This window comes from Anabas testudineus, chromosome 1 (assembly GCF_900324465.2).
Source record: "Anabas testudineus chromosome 1, fAnaTes1.2, whole genome shotgun sequence".
Taxonomy (NCBI): Eukaryota; Metazoa; Chordata; class Actinopteri; order Anabantiformes; family Anabantidae; genus Anabas; species Anabas testudineus.
Window position 1 is genome coordinate 16,210,267 of NC_046610.1, and position 19,281 is coordinate 16,229,547.

The 19,281-nt window shown below is 40.3% G+C and overlaps 1 protein-coding gene across 1 annotated transcript in view; it reads right to left on the bottom strand.

The window, feature by feature from the left end:
• Positions 1–200: 200 nt before the first annotated feature.
• ube2o (ubiquitin-conjugating enzyme E2O) overlaps positions 201–19,281 on the bottom strand; it is a 33,602-nt gene continuing 14,521 nt past the window's right edge. The window contains exons 2-23 of the mRNA XM_026359449.1: positions 15,977–16,036; positions 15,450–15,560; positions 14,695–14,792; positions 14,476–14,539; positions 13,663–13,806; positions 13,172–13,281; positions 12,800–12,950; positions 12,471–12,528; positions 11,670–11,832; positions 10,626–10,781; positions 9,501–9,655; positions 9,047–9,159; positions 8,670–8,798; positions 8,062–8,151; positions 7,642–7,972; positions 6,554–6,921; positions 6,202–6,382; positions 5,607–5,743; positions 5,222–5,425; positions 4,656–4,713; positions 3,205–4,042; positions 201–2,830 (exon numbers count right to left, since the gene is read on the bottom strand). Coding sequence (XP_026215234.1) covers positions 2,803–2,830; positions 3,205–4,042; positions 4,656–4,713; positions 5,222–5,425; positions 5,607–5,743; positions 6,202–6,382; positions 6,554–6,921; positions 7,642–7,972; positions 8,062–8,151; positions 8,670–8,798; positions 9,047–9,159; positions 9,501–9,655; positions 10,626–10,781; positions 11,670–11,832; positions 12,471–12,528; positions 12,800–12,950; positions 13,172–13,281; positions 13,663–13,806; positions 14,476–14,539; positions 14,695–14,792; positions 15,450–15,560; positions 15,977–16,036 — 3,747 coding nt within the window. The 3' untranslated portion in view covers positions 201–2,802. The remainder of the gene's footprint in view (positions 2,831–3,204; positions 4,043–4,655; positions 4,714–5,221; positions 5,426–5,606; positions 5,744–6,201; positions 6,383–6,553; positions 6,922–7,641; positions 7,973–8,061; positions 8,152–8,669; positions 8,799–9,046; positions 9,160–9,500; positions 9,656–10,625; positions 10,782–11,669; positions 11,833–12,470; positions 12,529–12,799; positions 12,951–13,171; positions 13,282–13,662; positions 13,807–14,475; positions 14,540–14,694; positions 14,793–15,449; positions 15,561–15,976; positions 16,037–19,281) is intronic.

Here is a 19,281-nt window from a genome sequence, read left to right on the forward strand (position 1 = left end):
TTAATACATCACTATACAGTTGTCTGTACGCAACAAAATGAAACCATTAAAAAATGAAATCATAAGTACAATACACATTCAGCACTTTGTACATATATGCCCCAAGCATCCACGTGACTTGTTAGAACTCAGGTTTGTGTTAAATATATCCTGTATGTAGTTATATATTTCATTATAGTCATGACAGCTGTACAGAGAGATTCAGGCTACAAATCATAACTTTATTAGTTTTTTTTTTTTTTTTAGTTTTTTTTAATATATCAATAACAGGCCACTGTGGAAATGTAGACATCGTACAGTCAAGTCTTGTGTGTCGCCCATCCAAAAGGCTTAAAGCAACATGTTACATGCTTTGGCTGTAAAACAAACATCTCGCAATAATAATAATAATAATCATGGTTTAATCTTAATAATATACACACATACACAGAAAATTGTACACAGCATCATGTGCTTGATATCCTGTCGGATTTCTGCTTCAAGATCTAGCTTCACATTTTCTGTTTCTGTGGCTGTTGATAGAAAGAATTGAAAAATGGAGCAAAAATCGTCACCTCCCGATTCCTGGCCGAGCTGTGTTCGTCGTTTTCTGAACACTGTAACCACAGCTTCTTACTTCTTATGTCTAACCACTCAACAACACTTCTCCAAGAACTGTGTCGGTGACATTTTGCAAACAGCAGCATGTGGGGAAAGGAAACAATAAAGCAAACAAAGCTGCAGCTACTGCAGCCAGTGAAGAAGACAACACATCCTCCTCAGTAGCATTAAAGGCAGCGACAAGATGATGGGGATGTAAAATCCAGGGAGAGGGGAGCTTTAGTTAGCTTTAAGATTCTTGGGGAGAAAAATAACCAAAGACAAAGCAAAACAGAAGAACCCTCATTTAGGACCTTTGCTAATCTTTAGTCTCTTTAAAATGCAGCAACTCTTGGCTCATGTTTTGAATCCTCTCCCATCACACATACGGCACAGTGTGCCCTCTCATTCAGAAACACTCGTCAGCATCGAGGCTCTTTGTTCAAGTAAAACACCAGACAGCCAACGCGCTCTTGTTCATTTCACAGATTATGGCAAGCACAGCGGGTTTGTCTGACCTGTATTATAATCATAACAATAAATACAATAAGAAATATCTGAACACTATGTTAGAGGTGCGATGGAGTTATTTTAAAAGATGTAAACAAAGACTGCTCTGATTTCCCAAGGAAGCATGATTGGACCCGAAGATGAGTTGAGTTACTTTTGCCGACTGCAAAATTGCAGCACAATCTGTGGCAAAGCAAGAGTTTTGTGTGTTAAGTCTGTAAATGAAATAAAGTGAGTAAATGCAATAAAGAGAAAAAACACAAGATCCCAGGCAAACACATGGATCAGCGTAAGTTTATCTTGATAATTTAATTTGTGTATTTTTCTCTCTCGTCTGTGGGTTCAGCAGCTGACTTTGTAGAATAAGACGCAGAAAAAACTCAAGATTCGTTATAATATGAACAAACTTTCAGCATCACTCTTACTAGTTTGTAGTTTGTAGTTTGTATTCTGATTATATTAAACTCTGCAGGTGCACTTTGGGGAGGAGTCAAAGTGTTTAAGTACTGATAAAAAGGGGTTTGAGATCTGCACTAATAGGAAGGAAACAGTGGAGCGGGGCTTTAGTGGTTTGTTCGTGTTCATGTCTAAAGCGTGACACAAGCAGCTCTGTACACGATGATGTGAGATTATTAAGAACAATTCAAGTAAGGCAACATGTTGACATGAGATGATGGAATGGATGCTGTAAGTTGGGGTTTGTTTTTACATCTATTCTTTGTGTCATTTGCAGTGATGTGAGTTCACCTCCGTCACAGAGAAGTGGAGCACTGTAGGTGAAGCTCCACCCTGAAAGCTACGCTTCAGGAGTGTAACAGCGGTTTCTATTGTAGCGATCGCCTTTGCTAAACTCTACGGAAAGTGAATGGACATTTTGTACGGAGAGGCGGCGGCAGCGTTAAACTCCCTCACATACAGCCACGTAACAGTCGCCCTGTGCCTGGCTGGCTTCTCTACACGTCAAACGCTACAGCGGTCGGACCTCAGAAGGTGATTCCTATGTAAACTTTGCCACTCGATGTTTGCTGTGTGGTTCAGTGCGAGTGATTGGCGAAGGAAAATACCAGCAAGAACAGTGGAAAAGTAGTGACGCTGTTGTGGTTGGCAGTTTTACTGACATTCAGTACGTTCTACTTTAGCATTTGTGTGTGTGTGTGTGTGTGTGTGTTTGTGTGTGTGCGCGTGTGTGTGTGTGTGCGCACTGTGTGAATAGAGAATTTGGCAGCAAGCGTACAACCAGTGAATTCTACTGTAAAAGAATCGTCCTGGTCGGTGGATTTCTTCATACGGTGTCACCTCTCACAGACCAGATTGTCCATTTGTTTGTTATAGTGCAGGATGGTACAGCGAGAATATCAGTAGTGCTACAGATAGCTGCAGTTAGTCAAACAGCCCGGAGAGCTGGTCTCTGCAGTTTTTCAGTGGAACCCAGCCGATCGCGAGTCCTTCAGGCTGATTGCTATCCGGCAAGCCCCCAGCCATATGGTGGAGGCCGCTGGAGGTTAGGTGGAAGAGGATTCATGGCACTGATTTTTCATCTCATTCAGTCGTTTTATGCATCCACACCGCCACCACTGAAGTCAAAGTCCGGCTGAGGCCAGGAGAGAAACAGCCTCAAGTAAAATCTCCATATTTTTACCTGTGTCCATGAAAAGATGAGGGTTCCTACTCGACAGGGCACCTCCCAAAGCTGTGAGCGAGGTCCACCCCTGTTTACACATCCCACTGGTGTGAAGCGACGCTGAAGGAAAACGAGGACATAGTGAAGTTGCATCGAAACAAGAACCTTCTCACTGTCCCGATCAAAGGTGCTGTTCTCCTGCAGTCATGGTTTGAGCGAGAGGAATTATGGAGAAAACAAGGCAGAGAGTTGTGGAGTTTGGGCAGCAGAAGCGGATAAGACTGAGAAATGGAGGTTAAGGACATAAATCTGGGCAGTGCTGGGGGCACAGTGCATCTCTGGACAGGGATACAGACCACTGAACATTGTAGCCCCACCAGACAAGTAACGGATCCTCCTCTACAGCTTGAGGCAGATGAACAGATAGAAGAGAAGAAGAAAGAGAGCAGGGAGCAGTGCAGAGGTGTGTCGGGGAACGGTGAGGAGGCACTTACTTGTCCTCTGTGCGCTCAGGGATGCCAGCGGTGGCCAACGCAGCTCTATACTGCAGCAGCACACCTCGGACACTCTTCACAAACCCCTTAGAGAGCGGGAACAGTGGAAAGCCGATGTCTGGGTAGCCGCTGCCCTCTGGAAGGAAACTCCGGTAGCTCTTTCTTCGTTTCTTTGGTCGCACCACTGGCTGACTTCCTGTGGAGGCCACCCCTCCTGCACTGACCACGGCAGAACCAGATTCTGACGTCCCACCGCGGCCCCCGGAGCCTGGGGCTGTTGAGCCAGCTCTGTTTTCCCCACTGTGAGACGCACCCCCCTGGGTGCTGTCGCAGTCTGAGTTCTGGCTCAGTTCCTGCTGAGGAGCTGCTGTAGTGGAGGGACTCAGCCCTGAATCCTCCAGCTCCTCCTCCATAATACTGGTAACTGCTGCTCCTGTGACCCCCTCTACCACAGGCTTGCTGGGGCTGCTGTGGGCCACAGCCACAGGTCCCGATCCCACGGATAGCTGCTCGTCCAGAGGCTCCACAGATGAGGACCGGTCTTTGGAGTGAGTGGCCCTGGAGGACATGCGCGCTGCCTGACCTCTCTCTGCAGCATCGTGCAGCTCCAGCCACACCTCCAGTCGGTGAACGAGCCGCCAGCCGTTAGAAACAAAGTGTTCCTGGATCTCCTGTTTGAAGACCTCCAAAGGATTCTGCAGAAGCTGCGTCATAGACTGGACCATCTTGATCAGGGCCATCTCATTATAACAGCGACTGTTCTCATATCCTTCCTGCAGGCCTCTGTCACTGTCGAAGCCCGCCTCGTTGTAGTAAGGCTCGTTGACGAGGATAAGGCCTGAAGCAGAAATACACATGTACATGCAACAGTTGAGAGCCAGGCTGGTAATCAGCCATCAGCGGAGGCACTATGTATAAATACTGCTGGAATTTCTAGTTGGTAAAACTGAAATACATTAAAATAAAATCTGAGAATGCAACCTTTTTTTTTTAGCTTTCAAAATGCGGGTATGGAGACAAACACATTAATAATTTGTCCCAAATATCATTGAGGGAGCTGTAGCTCATAAATTCATACTATAACATTATTAAAATCTAAATCACATCTAAAACTGTTAAAGCCACAACAATGCTACATTTTAGATATTCTGGAGATACCAAACCAAAAGAACCAAAAGATAGAAAATGTGTACTGTACATTAAAGGCACATTTTGATGTGTTAACAATGACGGTAAAAGTGAAATAAAATCTGGACTCAATTTGCCTGACGGGTCGGACTGCAGGTCAGTTTTATAGAAGTGGTATAATGTCTGTGTGTGAGGTAATAAGATTTGGTTGAACACTGTATGACACTGCACTTGGAGCCTTTCTGAGCAAATGAACAAATAAATATAACATTTCTGTGCTGCAGAAACGAGAAGGGGCATAACAACGGTGCGTACACACAAACCTTGTATGGAGATAAGAACTTGCAGCAGACTGGACTTGCTGGTCCATCTCTCAGTGCCCTGTGAATCACAACACAAAATGTAGTTTTATAAAAACGACACACTGAGAACAAAAGCTTAATTTCACTTAATTTTGACAGTATCACTGAATTGCTCACATCTACTAAACATGTTACAGACGTTGTAGGATAGTTACAGAAGAAGCAAAGAACGCTCCAGTCAAATCACATGGTCGCTTGTGCAAAATCATGACAGAGAAATGGTAACGTCAAAATACCCTGAGTGGTTTATTTATGTCCATTCACACTGTGTAACTGCAAATCTATTCAAAATCATTACTGAGGAAAAAAGGTACAGGATGGACGACACAGTTCTGAATTAGTTAGTTTTGAACTGCTGATAATGATCCCTGTCATTACTGATGAATATTGAATTTCATATTATATTTAAATGTTTATTTCATTTACCCTACTTTTGGTTATAAAATTTTATTATAAAACTTTTTTTTAAGGTGACATATTCATGACCAACACCTATCATGTCACCTGTAATTTCAAAACAGACTCACCTTGCCAATCCAGGTGCCCAGCAGACTGACGCAGACCTTGCCGTTGTCATAGAGGTTGGGATTGAGGCGGCCACTGCACTGCGACAGGTAGCGAAACAGAGGTGGCACAGCTGGGTAGATGTTGGGCAGCTGGATGTCAAACAGGAACAGACCGTCCTCATATGGGGTACGAGTTGGTCCTTTGATGAGAGCTGAGAACAAGTCCTGTGTTGGAGAAACCAAAGCAACTTTGACGCAGTTTTTGATGTGTGTCACTGAGGTTAACGTAGGACAATGTGATGAGAGAATAAACATAGAGAACAACAAAGAAGTAAAGCTGAGTTGAAGAGAGGCATGGAGGACTTTGTGCCATGTATTACAATGATATGTTTGACTAAACACCCACCATGCGATCTTCAAATGTTTTGACCATGATGCCGTCAGGCAGCGACGTCGCCAGCAGAGCCATCTCTTTCCTCACTGTGCTGAAGAACTTCTTTGCCTCCGCTGGCTGAAACTCCATTTTCTTGAATGAGTGAGTGTCTATAAAAACAGAGAGGAAGGGCAGAAGAATGGTTGAAGAGCAGCACAGAAAGAAAGCAAAAAGAAAAGAAAAAAAAAAAAGGTACAAATGCAACTTCGCTTGTGTGGGAAGAGAATTCATCAAATTAATGGATGCATGCGTCTGTGACTGAGGAGCTCGATTACAGAATGAAAATGGGAGGCAGCTGCTGTCGCTCATAATAATGAAGAAATGTACTCGCTAAGACTCCACAAAACATGAGTCTAACATGAACACTCTACAACACAGCTTTGATTCTTCCCAGCTCATACAACACACAGCAGGACATCTGGGGCCTTAACTGTATTTTTCACATGACTTCTATCCATTTTATTTTCTAGTAAAATAAAATGGATATATAGGAAAAGAGAGAAAGAGAGGAAGACAAATGACAGCAGACACGGAAAGCAGTTATATTTTAGATTTCCTCATTTCTCACCTGGTGCCCACTCCAGCACAGAGAACACCTCTCCCCTGGCACTGGTAAAGGTGACACCAGGCTTGCCGCCACTCTGTTGGCACAATACCGGTGTGTCACTGAGGAACTCACTGGGCCACTCTTGTACACCGACGGGTGTCTGAGGCTCCTGCTGAGGCTTTTCCTCTCCACTTCTCTCTGCCTGAACGTTGACACAGCAGCGGGTGAACACAACAAAACTAACCCCAGAAACTTATTTACAGCTTCTTTATTTTTATGTTATTCGACAAAATAAATAAGCTCCTAAGATGTAAATGAGAAAAGAAATTAACAGGTGTGAAAACAATTATTTGTACATGTATTGTACACTTACGTCTGTGCCTGCTCCTCCACTCCCCCCTGCCTCCACCACAGCCTCCATCTTCTCCTCCTCCACAATGGCCACGTTGTCTAGTGTCTTCCTGAGGTTCTCCTGCAGCTTCCTAATGTCATCCAGGAAGCGTTTCTCCTTGGTTGGTTTCTCGGGCGCCGCTGACGTCACCGAAGTTGCTACATTAGTTGTGGAAGTGGGCTCAGCTGATGTTGGGGAGGTTGGAGAGCCACCGGCCCACAGCTGCTCCACAGTCATGTTCTTCAGGCTTTCCAGTATCTTCAAGGCCTCTTTCAACTCCCTGAAACTCAGAGAGGCACCATCTTTACTGGGCTTCTCCGCTCCATTTACTGCTCCCCCTGGAGTGGTCCCTAAGCAGGCAGAATTAATAAATATATGTCAAATGACATTAATTAAGTAAAATTACAGACATGTGAACTGATGTTTGGACCTCACTTAACTGGTAACAGTTGGCAGTCTGACAACTGATTCATTTATTACTACCAAAGACAAAGAACCAGGTCATGAACAAGTGCAGCACAAACTATTAAAGCAACATCCACAGCCAAACATACAGTTTTGCTACAGCTTAAATGTTATCAGGTATATTTCTGACCTGCTGAGTGAACATATTCGAGTCAGACCTGTCAAGTCATTAGAGGATTTCTAGCTGCACCCAGAATAAGAATCTGGAAAATGTGCATTTTTTTTTTTTTTATTTGTCCTGCTTTCGGAAACAAACCTCCTAACGACTCAGAGACCTGTCAAATGCACATTCAAAAGAAAAATAAAAACTTTTTTTCTCCTAAAGTTACTGTATGTGACTGTTTTGGGACGTGTTCACATTTTAAAGCCCTTTTATTTTTACATTTGAATAGATTGTATTCATTCTCTTGTCCTGTGCCTTAGTTGTATTGTGTGCAGTTAAATATAAAGCATAACATAAAGTTTGTGTAAGAAATGTATTTGAAATGTACTGTATGAATGGTTCCAGTCTTACAGATGGTCCACAGTTGTATACATGGAGACCAATTCTTACTTTACACTGTGGAAGTGAAAACCAACATATATTCAGACATAAAGCTCCCCACCTCCTCCAGAAGCAGGACTGGCCACAGCCACAGATGCTTCCCCCTCCTCTCCTGGGACTCCTTTAGAGGGGCTGGTGACCCCAGCTTTGCTGCCCTCCTGTGGTGGAATGATGAATGTGGTGGAGCTAGTGGGAGTGGGTGTGGGGGTGGGGGTGGCTTTGTCTGTGGCATCTGCATTGTTGATGTGGCTGTCGTCCTCTGTGGTGAGACCATTGTCCGTCTCCCAGCTGTCGCTCTCGTCTTCCCACTCTTCAGTGGACAAGACACTGCTCGTCTCTTCCACTGAGTCATAGTCGGTCTCCTCGATCTCAGACTCCACATTATAGAGGTGCTGTGTTTGTGATTATGAGAAGACTATCAGCAACAAACATCCCACCACTAACGTCAAAATGTTCGGTTTCATTAAGCATAAACATTTACCTGGGGCAGAACGATGGTCTTTGAGTTGTCCGCCCACACCACCTCCACTTTGCTGCTCACATCCACCCTGGACACTTGGCCGACTGACGTCTGCAAGGAGGTGAATTTAGAAATAAAACCATTATTTACAGCAAACAACACACAACACAGTACAACATGAAAATAAGACAAAATGTCCTCATGAATTTGAAAAAAGTCAAATTTCTTAGAAAACAAAGACTCACTAGTGCACAGAACAGGCAGCAGTGTTTACACCAAATCTCTGAACTGTGTTACTGTTCTCTTTGATTTATGAGAACAGTCTACACCTGTGGGGACATAAATAATATCTTGCCGCAGCAGAACATTCACTGTGTCCTAATCTAAAGGGTTTTCTTCAACGTGTTCCCCATTTTACCAGATAATACATTTCCCAAACAAAGTTCTCACTCAGTTTATTAGGTACACCTAACCTAACTAAAACGTATGCACAGGACACAATTTATGATGCTCCTGAATAAAATAGATAGATGTAATATAACATCTCATTGTGCTATAATTAGGTTTTATATTTTGCCGTGCCCCTCCACATCCATGAGGACGGAACAGAGGCTTTTCCCTGTTCTCACCTCATTTTCACAGTCGTTCTGTCCGTTCTCCGAGTTCCATATCCTGATAACGATGTCGGTGGTACGAAAGTGGAAATCTGGGTGATCTGCAATGTCGTACACACTGACATCCTCCTCCACACCGATAACCTGGATTAAACAAAGATTAATTTTAGACTATAAACATGAAGAGGTGTGCGCTGCACATATATTGAGACATAACACCACCTGCTACGTTATATGAAGTTGCTATAGTAACCTGCATATTCACCCCCCTCTGCCTCACCTTACTTATCCCTCCGTCTCCCACACACTCGGACACACAAACACTAAAACATGAAGCATTCTCACCGTCTTTAAGACACAGTTCTAACGTTCGTGTGGTTCTCCTCACTGACCTCTACATCGTCACCGGTGGAGTTAAGTTTGATCCACTTCACAACACATGTTCTGCCCTTGTGATCACCAGACTGAATCACGCCGTACACTCCCGGGTCCTGCAGCGCTTGAGCTGAAGAGAGCACAAAGACAGACATCTTCAAGTTTAGAGAGCAAAACATAGTGAGCAAAATACAAACAAAAACTAGAAACTGTGTCTATAACATCGCAGCCTTTAAGTAAAATCCTGCTGTTTCAAAACAATTTCACAGACAAATTCCGCACAGTTTGACTAATGACCTACATACTGTATATGTTGTACTGTAGGTACTAGGTGGCAAGTGGCCTATATACAAAAGGTGTCACTGCAGTCCACAGGGACAGAAATGACACATTCTGGTCCAAAAGAAAAAGGACAAGACAAGAACACAACAACATAAAAAAAAAAATTCTAATCTAATTAATGATCCTTACGCCTTTTGTCTACCACAAAATCCCCAGGACAAAACTCGTGGCTATCGAGGTGCTGGATGGGAATGAGGTCATTTGATCGGATCCCCTTTTCCACACGCCCATCCTTCCACATTACATCGGCTGTGGTCTTCGTGGATACAACTTCCACTGCCACTCTGCAAACAAAAGAAAAGACATGAACGGGTCAGATTTGCATGTCTACAGTCAACAAGTTGGATCAGTTTGATTTCTAGTGTTATGAATAACAAAATGACTGACAGAATGCTTGGAGTTAAGGTAAATGTGAATTATTTAAGAACTTGTCTCTTCCCTTGTGTTATACTCTCTTGTGGTTACTTTTTAGTCATCACAAAAGGAATATTGAATTCCACACTTACGATTCAAAAACTGTGACTGAAAATACCACTATAGAGCAAAGAGGGTTCAGAAACTGAAGGGTCCTGCCCTAGACTAGAGGTCATCAAACTTAGAGACCGACACTTTTTGTTTTGAAGATCTAGAATTTCACTGGTAACTGACAAACTTCAGAAAGTCTGCAGAGTTGTGGTGGGTTTTGTAAGAATAACAGTAAGACAGAGTGTGTGTTTAGTAAGCCAGGTATCTATGCGACATTGGGTAGTTGAGGAAATGACACAATCAGTAGTCTGCACTGAAACACTTGCTATGTGTGGGCACTGCCAGGCAGACAGATCGAGACATTAGTCTTTTGACAAGCAGGAGAGAGACTGGACAGACGATCAGAGAGTGCTAGTATTATTATTATTTCCAGGAAAGGCAGTTGCTGGGTGCCTTAACAGCTGGCAACACATGTCATCAATTTTCCAATAGTGCAGCAAGAGAGGTCACTAAATGTGAGGGAAGCTCAGTCAAACCTATCGCTCCTATAGATCTGTGAAATGTCAAAACACTTAAGTCTTAAAAAAAGGTAATTGATCAATGACTGGTTACTGTTGAGAAATGCAGGCACCACTAAAACACCACTGTAGGATTGGATGGATGAGTGTACAAAAAAAAAAAAAAAAAAAAAAAAAAAAACAACAACAAAAAGTAGCACAAGTACAGTAATGGTAACAAAACAAAAGAAAGAAATATTTTGCACTTGTTTATCCCCTGCTGTTCACCCACCGATCTCCAGGCTTGAACTCGCGGGAGAACTTGGTCCTCTTCTTCTTGTGCTTCCTCTTCAGGTTGCGGATGGAGAGTGGGATGCTCTTCTTACGGTTTGTTCCCAGACCTCCGCTCTGAGAGGAGGCTGTGGAGCTTGCTGATGACGTCAGAGAGCTGAGAGGCAGTTACAGTCAGATGTTAATTTACTTTACTACACACACAGAATGATTTTGCATTTGAGTTATTTTTTTCATTATATTTACACAACAGTTATTTCCATTATTTGTAATCTGCTAAAGATTTTATTGACTAACTGTTTGCAGGTGAGTAAAAACAAACTAGGCTCAGTGTTGAGCTAGCTGAAGATCTCTTGTTCTGTTGTATATAGCACAAAATGTTGTGGCTGTTTTAGAGAAGATAATTTAACACTCCCTAAACAGTTCAGACAAACTTTTAATAATTTTCACCATACACATGATAGTGTAATTAATAACAGACCTAATTACAGTGAGTTTCTGTGTCGCATCTTCTTTTCTTTCAATCCCACACAAATAAAACAAGTATTTCATTAACAAGTGTCTCAGCTTCATTAATAATTCAAATTGAACTTAAAGCAAAATGAACAGTGAAAGATTAATGATATTAGGTCTACACTGCACATCATCAACTAAGCTGGCTAAATTACAGCACGTAGCATAACCAGCTACAACTTCTGCAGGTCCATAGGTTCGCTTGACTTTTTTCTTTCAGATGCAAAGAAATAAATCAGTGGCAAAGATTTAAATAGATAACAGACTTTGCACATTAAAAGGGCTAACGTAGATAGGCTTAAGTCACCACCCCTTGGACACGGAAACCTTAATATTTAGTCTTCACAAAGAAGGTTCTGGTTGCAGCATCATTGCATCAGATCCCATTCTTTTTTACAAAAGTTCATGTAATTGTGTCCATAGCTTTCAAGTTTTAGTGGTGGACACTGAGTGCTTATTGAGCATCTCCCCTATTTCAACAAATTCAGAGATGAAAAATTTTAAACAATGAACAAACTAAACGCCAGCAGACCTGGTGTCGTCAGTGTCTTCTGCAGCCTCATCATCAGCATCCTGCTCCCCATGTTCAGCCGAGGTGTTGTTGGTGTTTAGGGAGTCTGTGGGGTTCTGGATGGAAACCACAGGGCCGTTGTTGTTGGGATGTGATGAGTCAATCTGCTCTGACTTGTGTTCTCCTGATGACAGACAATAACAAAAGAGCAAGTATGAGAATCTATACCTGGTTGATTAAAGAAAAGAAAAGAAAAGGTAATTAAGTTGCACAAAAAAATGAGTATATTTACTGATTAAGGATGTTCATTTAGCTAAATAGTATTTTGTGAAGCACAGTCATTCATTATTCTATTTCTGTATCACTCTGTGTGGTATATTAATAAAAACAGAGAAATATGATAATCTGATTACTTCCTGTTGTTTTGTTTTACAGGAAGAATCACAGTAACTGCCTATTTTCCAGCAAAATATATTTCTCATCAGAAGTATGCTGCCCTTCAGCACATTTTCCAATTACTCTGTTCCATCATTACCAAGACCCATTTGTGAAAAAGACTTGCTGCTGTCTCTCAGGAACTTAAAATCATTTTGCATCTGCTTTGCATGGAGCTGGTTAGTTCCCAGCTACTTTAGGAAAAAAGTTGGGAAAGCATACAATAATGCTCATTTTCTAACAACTCTAACAATCACTAAGGATTAGTGAATGTGAATGTATGATAGAACATTACATATTTTATGCCCCGTTTATGTTTATCGATTCACACTTAATTTAAAACCCCAATCTGCTGCTGCGTTTTCTCTACAGGGTGTTGTTCATTACCTTGTATGTCGGCATTCTCTGTCTTCTTCCCCAAATCCTTCTTGAACATCCTTTTTAACTGCAGCAGAGACACAGATACACACACAGTCTGTAATATCAAATCTGTAACAGCAACATTCAAGGATGAGTTTCTTCAGATCTACCCAGCACCAGAACTCCTATTCATTAACGTCTTGTGCAAACTCACTGACTTATACACTTATTAATATTCTCCTGAGAAGGTAACAACCTACATTTTTCCAACAGGTAACCTTTTCTTCATTTAGTGCACAGTTAAACATACAGTATACTCTGACACACATGATTAAATAAAAGCATTTTATCTAAACCTTTCTGGCCACAGGGTCTTCAGGCAGGACTGGAGCACCCTCAGGTCCTTCACAGGTGATGCGTGTAGCGTCCCCTTTAGCAGGAAAGACGTAGAGGGCTCTTTCCCCCAGTTGCCTCTGGGTGTGGTCATAGTAGCCCAGACGTCTAACCCTAAACCCAACAGAGTAACATAAGCCCATGGGCAATAAGATGTGTTTTATAATGCTGAAGTTTAGTTCTTTGACATATCTTAACTAAAAAAAACATCTTTAGGAAGAAAAATGCAAAAATTCAACATGTCCTAATTATTTTGCAGCAGTAGGACAATAACATCATTTCTAAAGAAACATACATATCTATATGTGAGGATGTGGATGAACGTTTTGACTGACCTGCTGAGATTTTCCTGTGTGATGGTGGAAGGAGGTGGATAGACACTGTCAGAGCCTTTGGGGGAGTAGCTCTTGGTGATCCATGTCACCTTCAGTTCTACCACCTTTACCTGAAAACACAATGACACTATTTAAAGACTATTTAATATGCATAATTACACCCAATTTATTTAAGCATATGACTCCAGCCCAGTCTGTTAAAAATATAAAACGATCTTTCATAACAGGTCTTTATACACTATTTTTCCCACCAACTGACACACAAGTCATCATGACCTACAGTGTAGGTCCTTACACAGCTCTAGGTGTAAGTAGCAAGTAATACAGTCAGTCACCATAACTTATAATGAGAACATTACAGTGTTGGAGGGGATAACTTAGAATGAGCAGATGTCCTCAAATAGGGAATAAAAAAACCAATGTGCTGCTGTAGAAAGAAGACGTGTAAAGCGTGATATATGAAAAAGAAAGGACTCTCGTTCGTGTCTTACCTCTTCTACCACAACCCTGAACTTGCATTTCCTGCTAAGAACAGGTTTAACCCCTGATAGCCATTGTACATTAGAGAAGACTTTTGCCGGGCCAATTAGAACCTGGCCTGGGTAGAAACCATACGCCTCGTCAAAGAACAGACCCTAAAACAACATGGTGACAAAAAACTGTAAACATAATGGTACAGTCAGCACAACACACCATCTTATACAACCAGTTAACAATTCTCTGTCTATGTGAATTACAGTGCAGCCTATCACATGTTCTACACATTAATGTGAGAAGGGGCAAATAGATCTAATAGTTATGATAATTTAGCACTGTGGAACAGAATTATATAAAAAATGCGAAGCCTAAAATCTCTTGGTGAGGTCGACAAAACTACAAATTTACTTGTGCTGTTAATATTGCAAACTGAGCTTTAACAACCAAGGATTCTGTTCATGAATACAGAACCTAAAAAGGCAAATATACAGTCGCAAGAATTTTATGGTTTTATGCATTAATTTGTCATAAAATGTAAACTGATCTAAGGCAAAAATATTAACAAATATAATGTACCTAAAATAAAACACACACACACACACACACACACACACGGGAAAAAAAAAAAAAAAAAAAAAAGGTTGAGAAGGTTAACATACTTTTTCCACTATCACAATCAGAATTTTTTATTATTATTTAGCAAATTTGTTAATACTCTTGACGAGATCACAGTTTATGACAAATTAATGCAGAAAAAGAAAAACCAAAAGGTTCACATACTTTTTTTGACACTGTACCTGAAATGACAAAAGCTTGTGGCTACGTACCGAATCACTGACATGTGGACAGACATCGTAAAGCTTGGCACCGTCTTCCACACTCATGGAGCATCTGGAGAAGGAAAAAGCAGAGGTGACTAGTTGACGTTTGCTGAATTTGGCCCTGATGAACATGTGCCAGCATGCAGACATTTGGACTGTACTATATGTATAATCACATACTGTACTGTACACAGACAGACACAGACAGATCCACACACAGATTACCTGGCACCATTGGAAAGCTTGAGGATGATGTGATTAGTCAGGTCATACACCTTCCCCAGCCAGAAGTCATAGGCAATGTAGTCTCCATACATAAAAGACTGTGACAACAAGACAACGGTCAGTTGGACATTTTACCAAGGATCATGGTTAGTCTAACAGATCAGTAGCATGAATGTGTGTATTGATCAAGATTATGCAATTTGACCAACTTAAACATAACATTGCAATAAAACATAGTTTTTAAATTATAGTGGCCATTAGTTGCTGTACCAGAGTACATAAATAAAAAAAGAAATAATAATAATCTTATATAAAAAATATAAATATAAAATATAATATATAAACAAAAACCTTATATGAACTTAAATATAAAACAGCTGATTTTAATATTGTACTAAAGGGACACTGTAGCAATCTGCACTTTTTCCACAGGTCCATATTTTCTTATATAATTTAATTCCCAATTTTCAGAATGACTAAATAAATACAAGTGATAGAGATCTTGATAAAGAATAGGAGTTTGTTATTGAAGCAAAATGTTTGTCTCCCAAAATAATATAAATTATATCTTAAGTGTTTTTTTTTTTTTGTTTGTTTTTTTTTTTTCCATCAAGCTATTTTCAAGAAAACATCCTAAAAAAATATTAGGTAATTATTAAATAGCACTGCACTGCTATAGAATACCAGAAATTTATATGAAACCCTGCATATGATTATTAATGCATTCAGTTGCAAAGTAAAATGTGCTCTCTCACCCAAATGTGTTGCAGGTCTTTGCTGTTAACTGGATACAGAACACAGTTTGTTCCCACTAGTTTCACTGCACACTCAATGTCGATGTTGGTCACAATACCACACTGGTTGTCCTGTAATGCAACAAATCCGGGTTCAGCAAATCCATCATCACGTTATCTACAGTGCAGCATCCCGTTCACCGACAAAAACATTCAGGTGTTTCTTAGTGTCCAGGAGCATCACTGTGAATTCAAGGCCTGGCAACAAGTCAAACCTTGAATTACAATTCTACAAGAATCTTGCCAAAGATTTTATGTTGTATTTATATTCAGACTGAGTTGTTGCATTGCATTAACACAAAAAGTCTCCTTTTAGTCCTTTGTAAGTGTCAACATGCAATTATATTCCAGTCATGTCTGAAGCAGCAAATGGAACAGAGTGGTGAACAGTGACGTGACTGACAAAGAGAGAGGCAGATTGAAAGAGGTGAAGTGAAAAGGAGAAATGAAGAAGAAAAAAAAAAAGAAAAGATGCAGACTCCACTTACATTCGAATTGTTCCGTCGCACAATGTCTCTGATGACAATAGATCGATCTTCAAGTTTCAACTGGGAAAGAAAGAACACACACGTTTAGAAAAGGGCAGCCTCTAAACCAAGTCACATCATCACACACTGGATCATTGTTTTCTTACATAGCCCCTACATCAAAGGAGAACCCAGGGATAAACTATTCACACTTAATATATATATGTAATTTAACTGGTATCATTTGTCACACACTTGTCTTGCCCGTGCTCTCAGCAACATGCACAGTCAGCAGAGCTTTAACGCCCCTGAGAGCAGACAAAATTATTCTAAACAGAAACACATCCCACTGAGCTGGGCGGCATGAGCCTGTGGTTTGGGGATCCAGTGGAGTGATGACCACTAGAGGTGTCAGGAAACACATTTTAACTATCAATTATTAATCAAGATGGACATAAAAAGCATCTGGGAAAACAATATGGTTTACAACTAGAGAACACTGATGGAGTGATGAAGCCAAAACAAGTATTGATCAGGACCTACAAGCCCAGAGAGACACAGGCCAGAAAACAGAAGCTAAACTTGGCACAAGCTCAGCTCCCAGAGGGAACTCTTGTTCCTGTGAGCTAAATTTTGCTGTGTCACACTGTTAGCAAGTATTCAGAAAAAAAAACAACACACACAAACATACACATAAATGTGCAAAGCTGTTCCCTGAGCTTTGAAGGCCTACAAGATGCCAAAGAAACAGTGCACAAGAGATTATAATAGTTTCAGACAGGAGTTTACAAATTATTTCATGTCACTTATTTCATGATGTTTGCGAGGTAAATCTACCAGCAGTGTGCACTTGCATGTGTTTGATTGGCCAACAAAAGATATTGCTGGATTTGCTGCATTATGTTCTAGTAAATATTGACAATGTTTTCTGTCCGACCCCATTAACTTGTGTTGTTCAGGCAGCGCCACAGTCTGTCTGAACATGGTCTTAGGCGTCTTTAGTCAAAACCAATCAAAACAAGCACAAACAAAACCAATTTTGAATTATTGCTTTGTAGAGGCATTAAAACAACAATCACAGTTTGATAATAATAATAATAATAATAATAATAATGAGGGCATACTTTATTGATCGTTGTTGTTGTTGTTGGACAACTGCAGTAGATGTACTACTGTGGGGTTTTGGTGTCTTGTCCAATGGCACCTCGACATTTAACCAGGCGGAACCAGGAATTGAGCCACTAACCCTGGGAGTTTATAGACGACTGCTCTACCAACTGAGCTACAAGATACAGTGGGAACTTAATAACACTCAACTAAACTCAACTAATAATTAAACTTGAACCATTCAGCACTACAAAAAGTTAACTTTATGCCCTAGATGAGAATAACCCTGAGTTAATGTCCGAAACCATCAAGTGACAGTGTAAATCAGTGATTCTGCTTATCTCTGCATTTATCTGTCCTATCTCTAAACGACAGGAAGCAGTATGATGAAGTATGTCAGGAATACATTTGGCCTACTTCACTTGACCTACTTGAAGTTAAAACAGAGTGATGGGGCTGAATTTCACACCACAGCGCTGCTTCTCTGACAGTGAGTCTGAAACAAAACTGAGCTGTGGCTCCAAGCCCCTCAGATTCCATCAACCAGATCTAGGGATGTACAGTATACATATGTTATTTTTATAAAACTATTTTGGTATCTCCTTTTAAAAACAGTTTATCCACTATTCAGGACATGTAGCTGGTGCACTTTATTCATCATAGCATCACCACATTATCTACACTCGTGATCCAGAAGATAAATACGAGTGATGATCACACCAAAGAATTCACAGCTCAACACGGTGAAAAGGACCAAGTCGATGTCTCTTGGTGTAAGTACTGTGCTTTGATAAAAACTGCCAAAATGCAAGACCAAATAACGATAAAGGTAAATGATTTTATAAATATGAATTTATAATATTATATTAAGAGTCTGTGATATACATTGTGCATTATAATAGCTTCACTGTTGTATAAATGATTACACATGGTTACACATTAGCTACATCTAGTTAGCACACCTGTTAACATTCAATATACTGCTTATTGTTTATGCTAATATAAACTATAATGAAGTGAGAAATGGATACTGCAGATTTGTAGTTTCAGCTTGTCTATGCCATGCATAAATCATTGTAGAGTAACAGACATAAGCTTCCACAGGCATGTCATGAGTACCTATACTTTAGTACCAAGTGATATATCGAAATTGTGAATACGTGACTGTACTTGTTTTCCATGGTGAAAGTACTGAAAGCACCTCAGTGGCTGTCACACAGTGCGATATCTGTGGCACTGATGAGCTCAACAAATAACCCTAGTGTAGTCTGATGTTAAATGTTAAGAAAAAAAGAACATTTTAATGGTAATAACATGTGGGATGGTGCAGGGTCGTTGTAAGGGCTAGAAATTTTTTATCTATTTAGTTACGGCATAGAGGACATTATTCAGTATATTTTGAGTTAAATTGCTCAATAAACCCTGGCTTGAAATCAAAACTGCTGCCATTCATTTTCATTTATGCTGAATTAAATGGCAACTTAAACAGAAATAGTCACATGTCTGGAGATGTGTAAGCATATATAATTTATATAAATGTGTGACTGAATTAAATAAAAGAAAGAACAAACAACGACTGGAGACCAAATACAGACAACTTGAGCATCACAATCACCTAAGTTATTACATTTAATTGCTAGACAAGGAACATCCTCACTCACATGGAGCTGGTTTGGCCTTGACAAGGCGAGACAATTTTTTTTTGCAAACCAAAACCAACCGCTGCACAGAATATGAAGAATATGAAAACCGTGGACATCAGCTGTACACTTAAACCCATTGAAGTACTAGCATAAATATACATTGAGCCAACGTTAGTGGAATCATTCTGCAAAAAAACTGCCTTACAACGAGAAAAACAAAAGATGCCAAGACATAACAAATGCTGTCAGAGTCAAATGCTGAATTGTCAAAAAACCTGTTTACATTTTTTTTGTCAATATCATACACCATAGCTTCCATAGATTTGTTTATCCTTTGACTTTTTTGTAAGTATTATACTGTATGTAGTGTATGTTGTTGTAATGCTCTTTTTAAAGAAACTGTATATGACCCTTTTCAATTGTTTTTTTTATTTAATTTTTTTACTGGAAATATAGAAATATGGTTCAAAATTGTTTATTTATGTGGAGGTGATGTTAAAACTTCCAGTGATCCAAACTCTTTGAACAGCCCTGTCAGCTGAGATATTGCTTATCAATACTTTAGAGCAGGGCTCT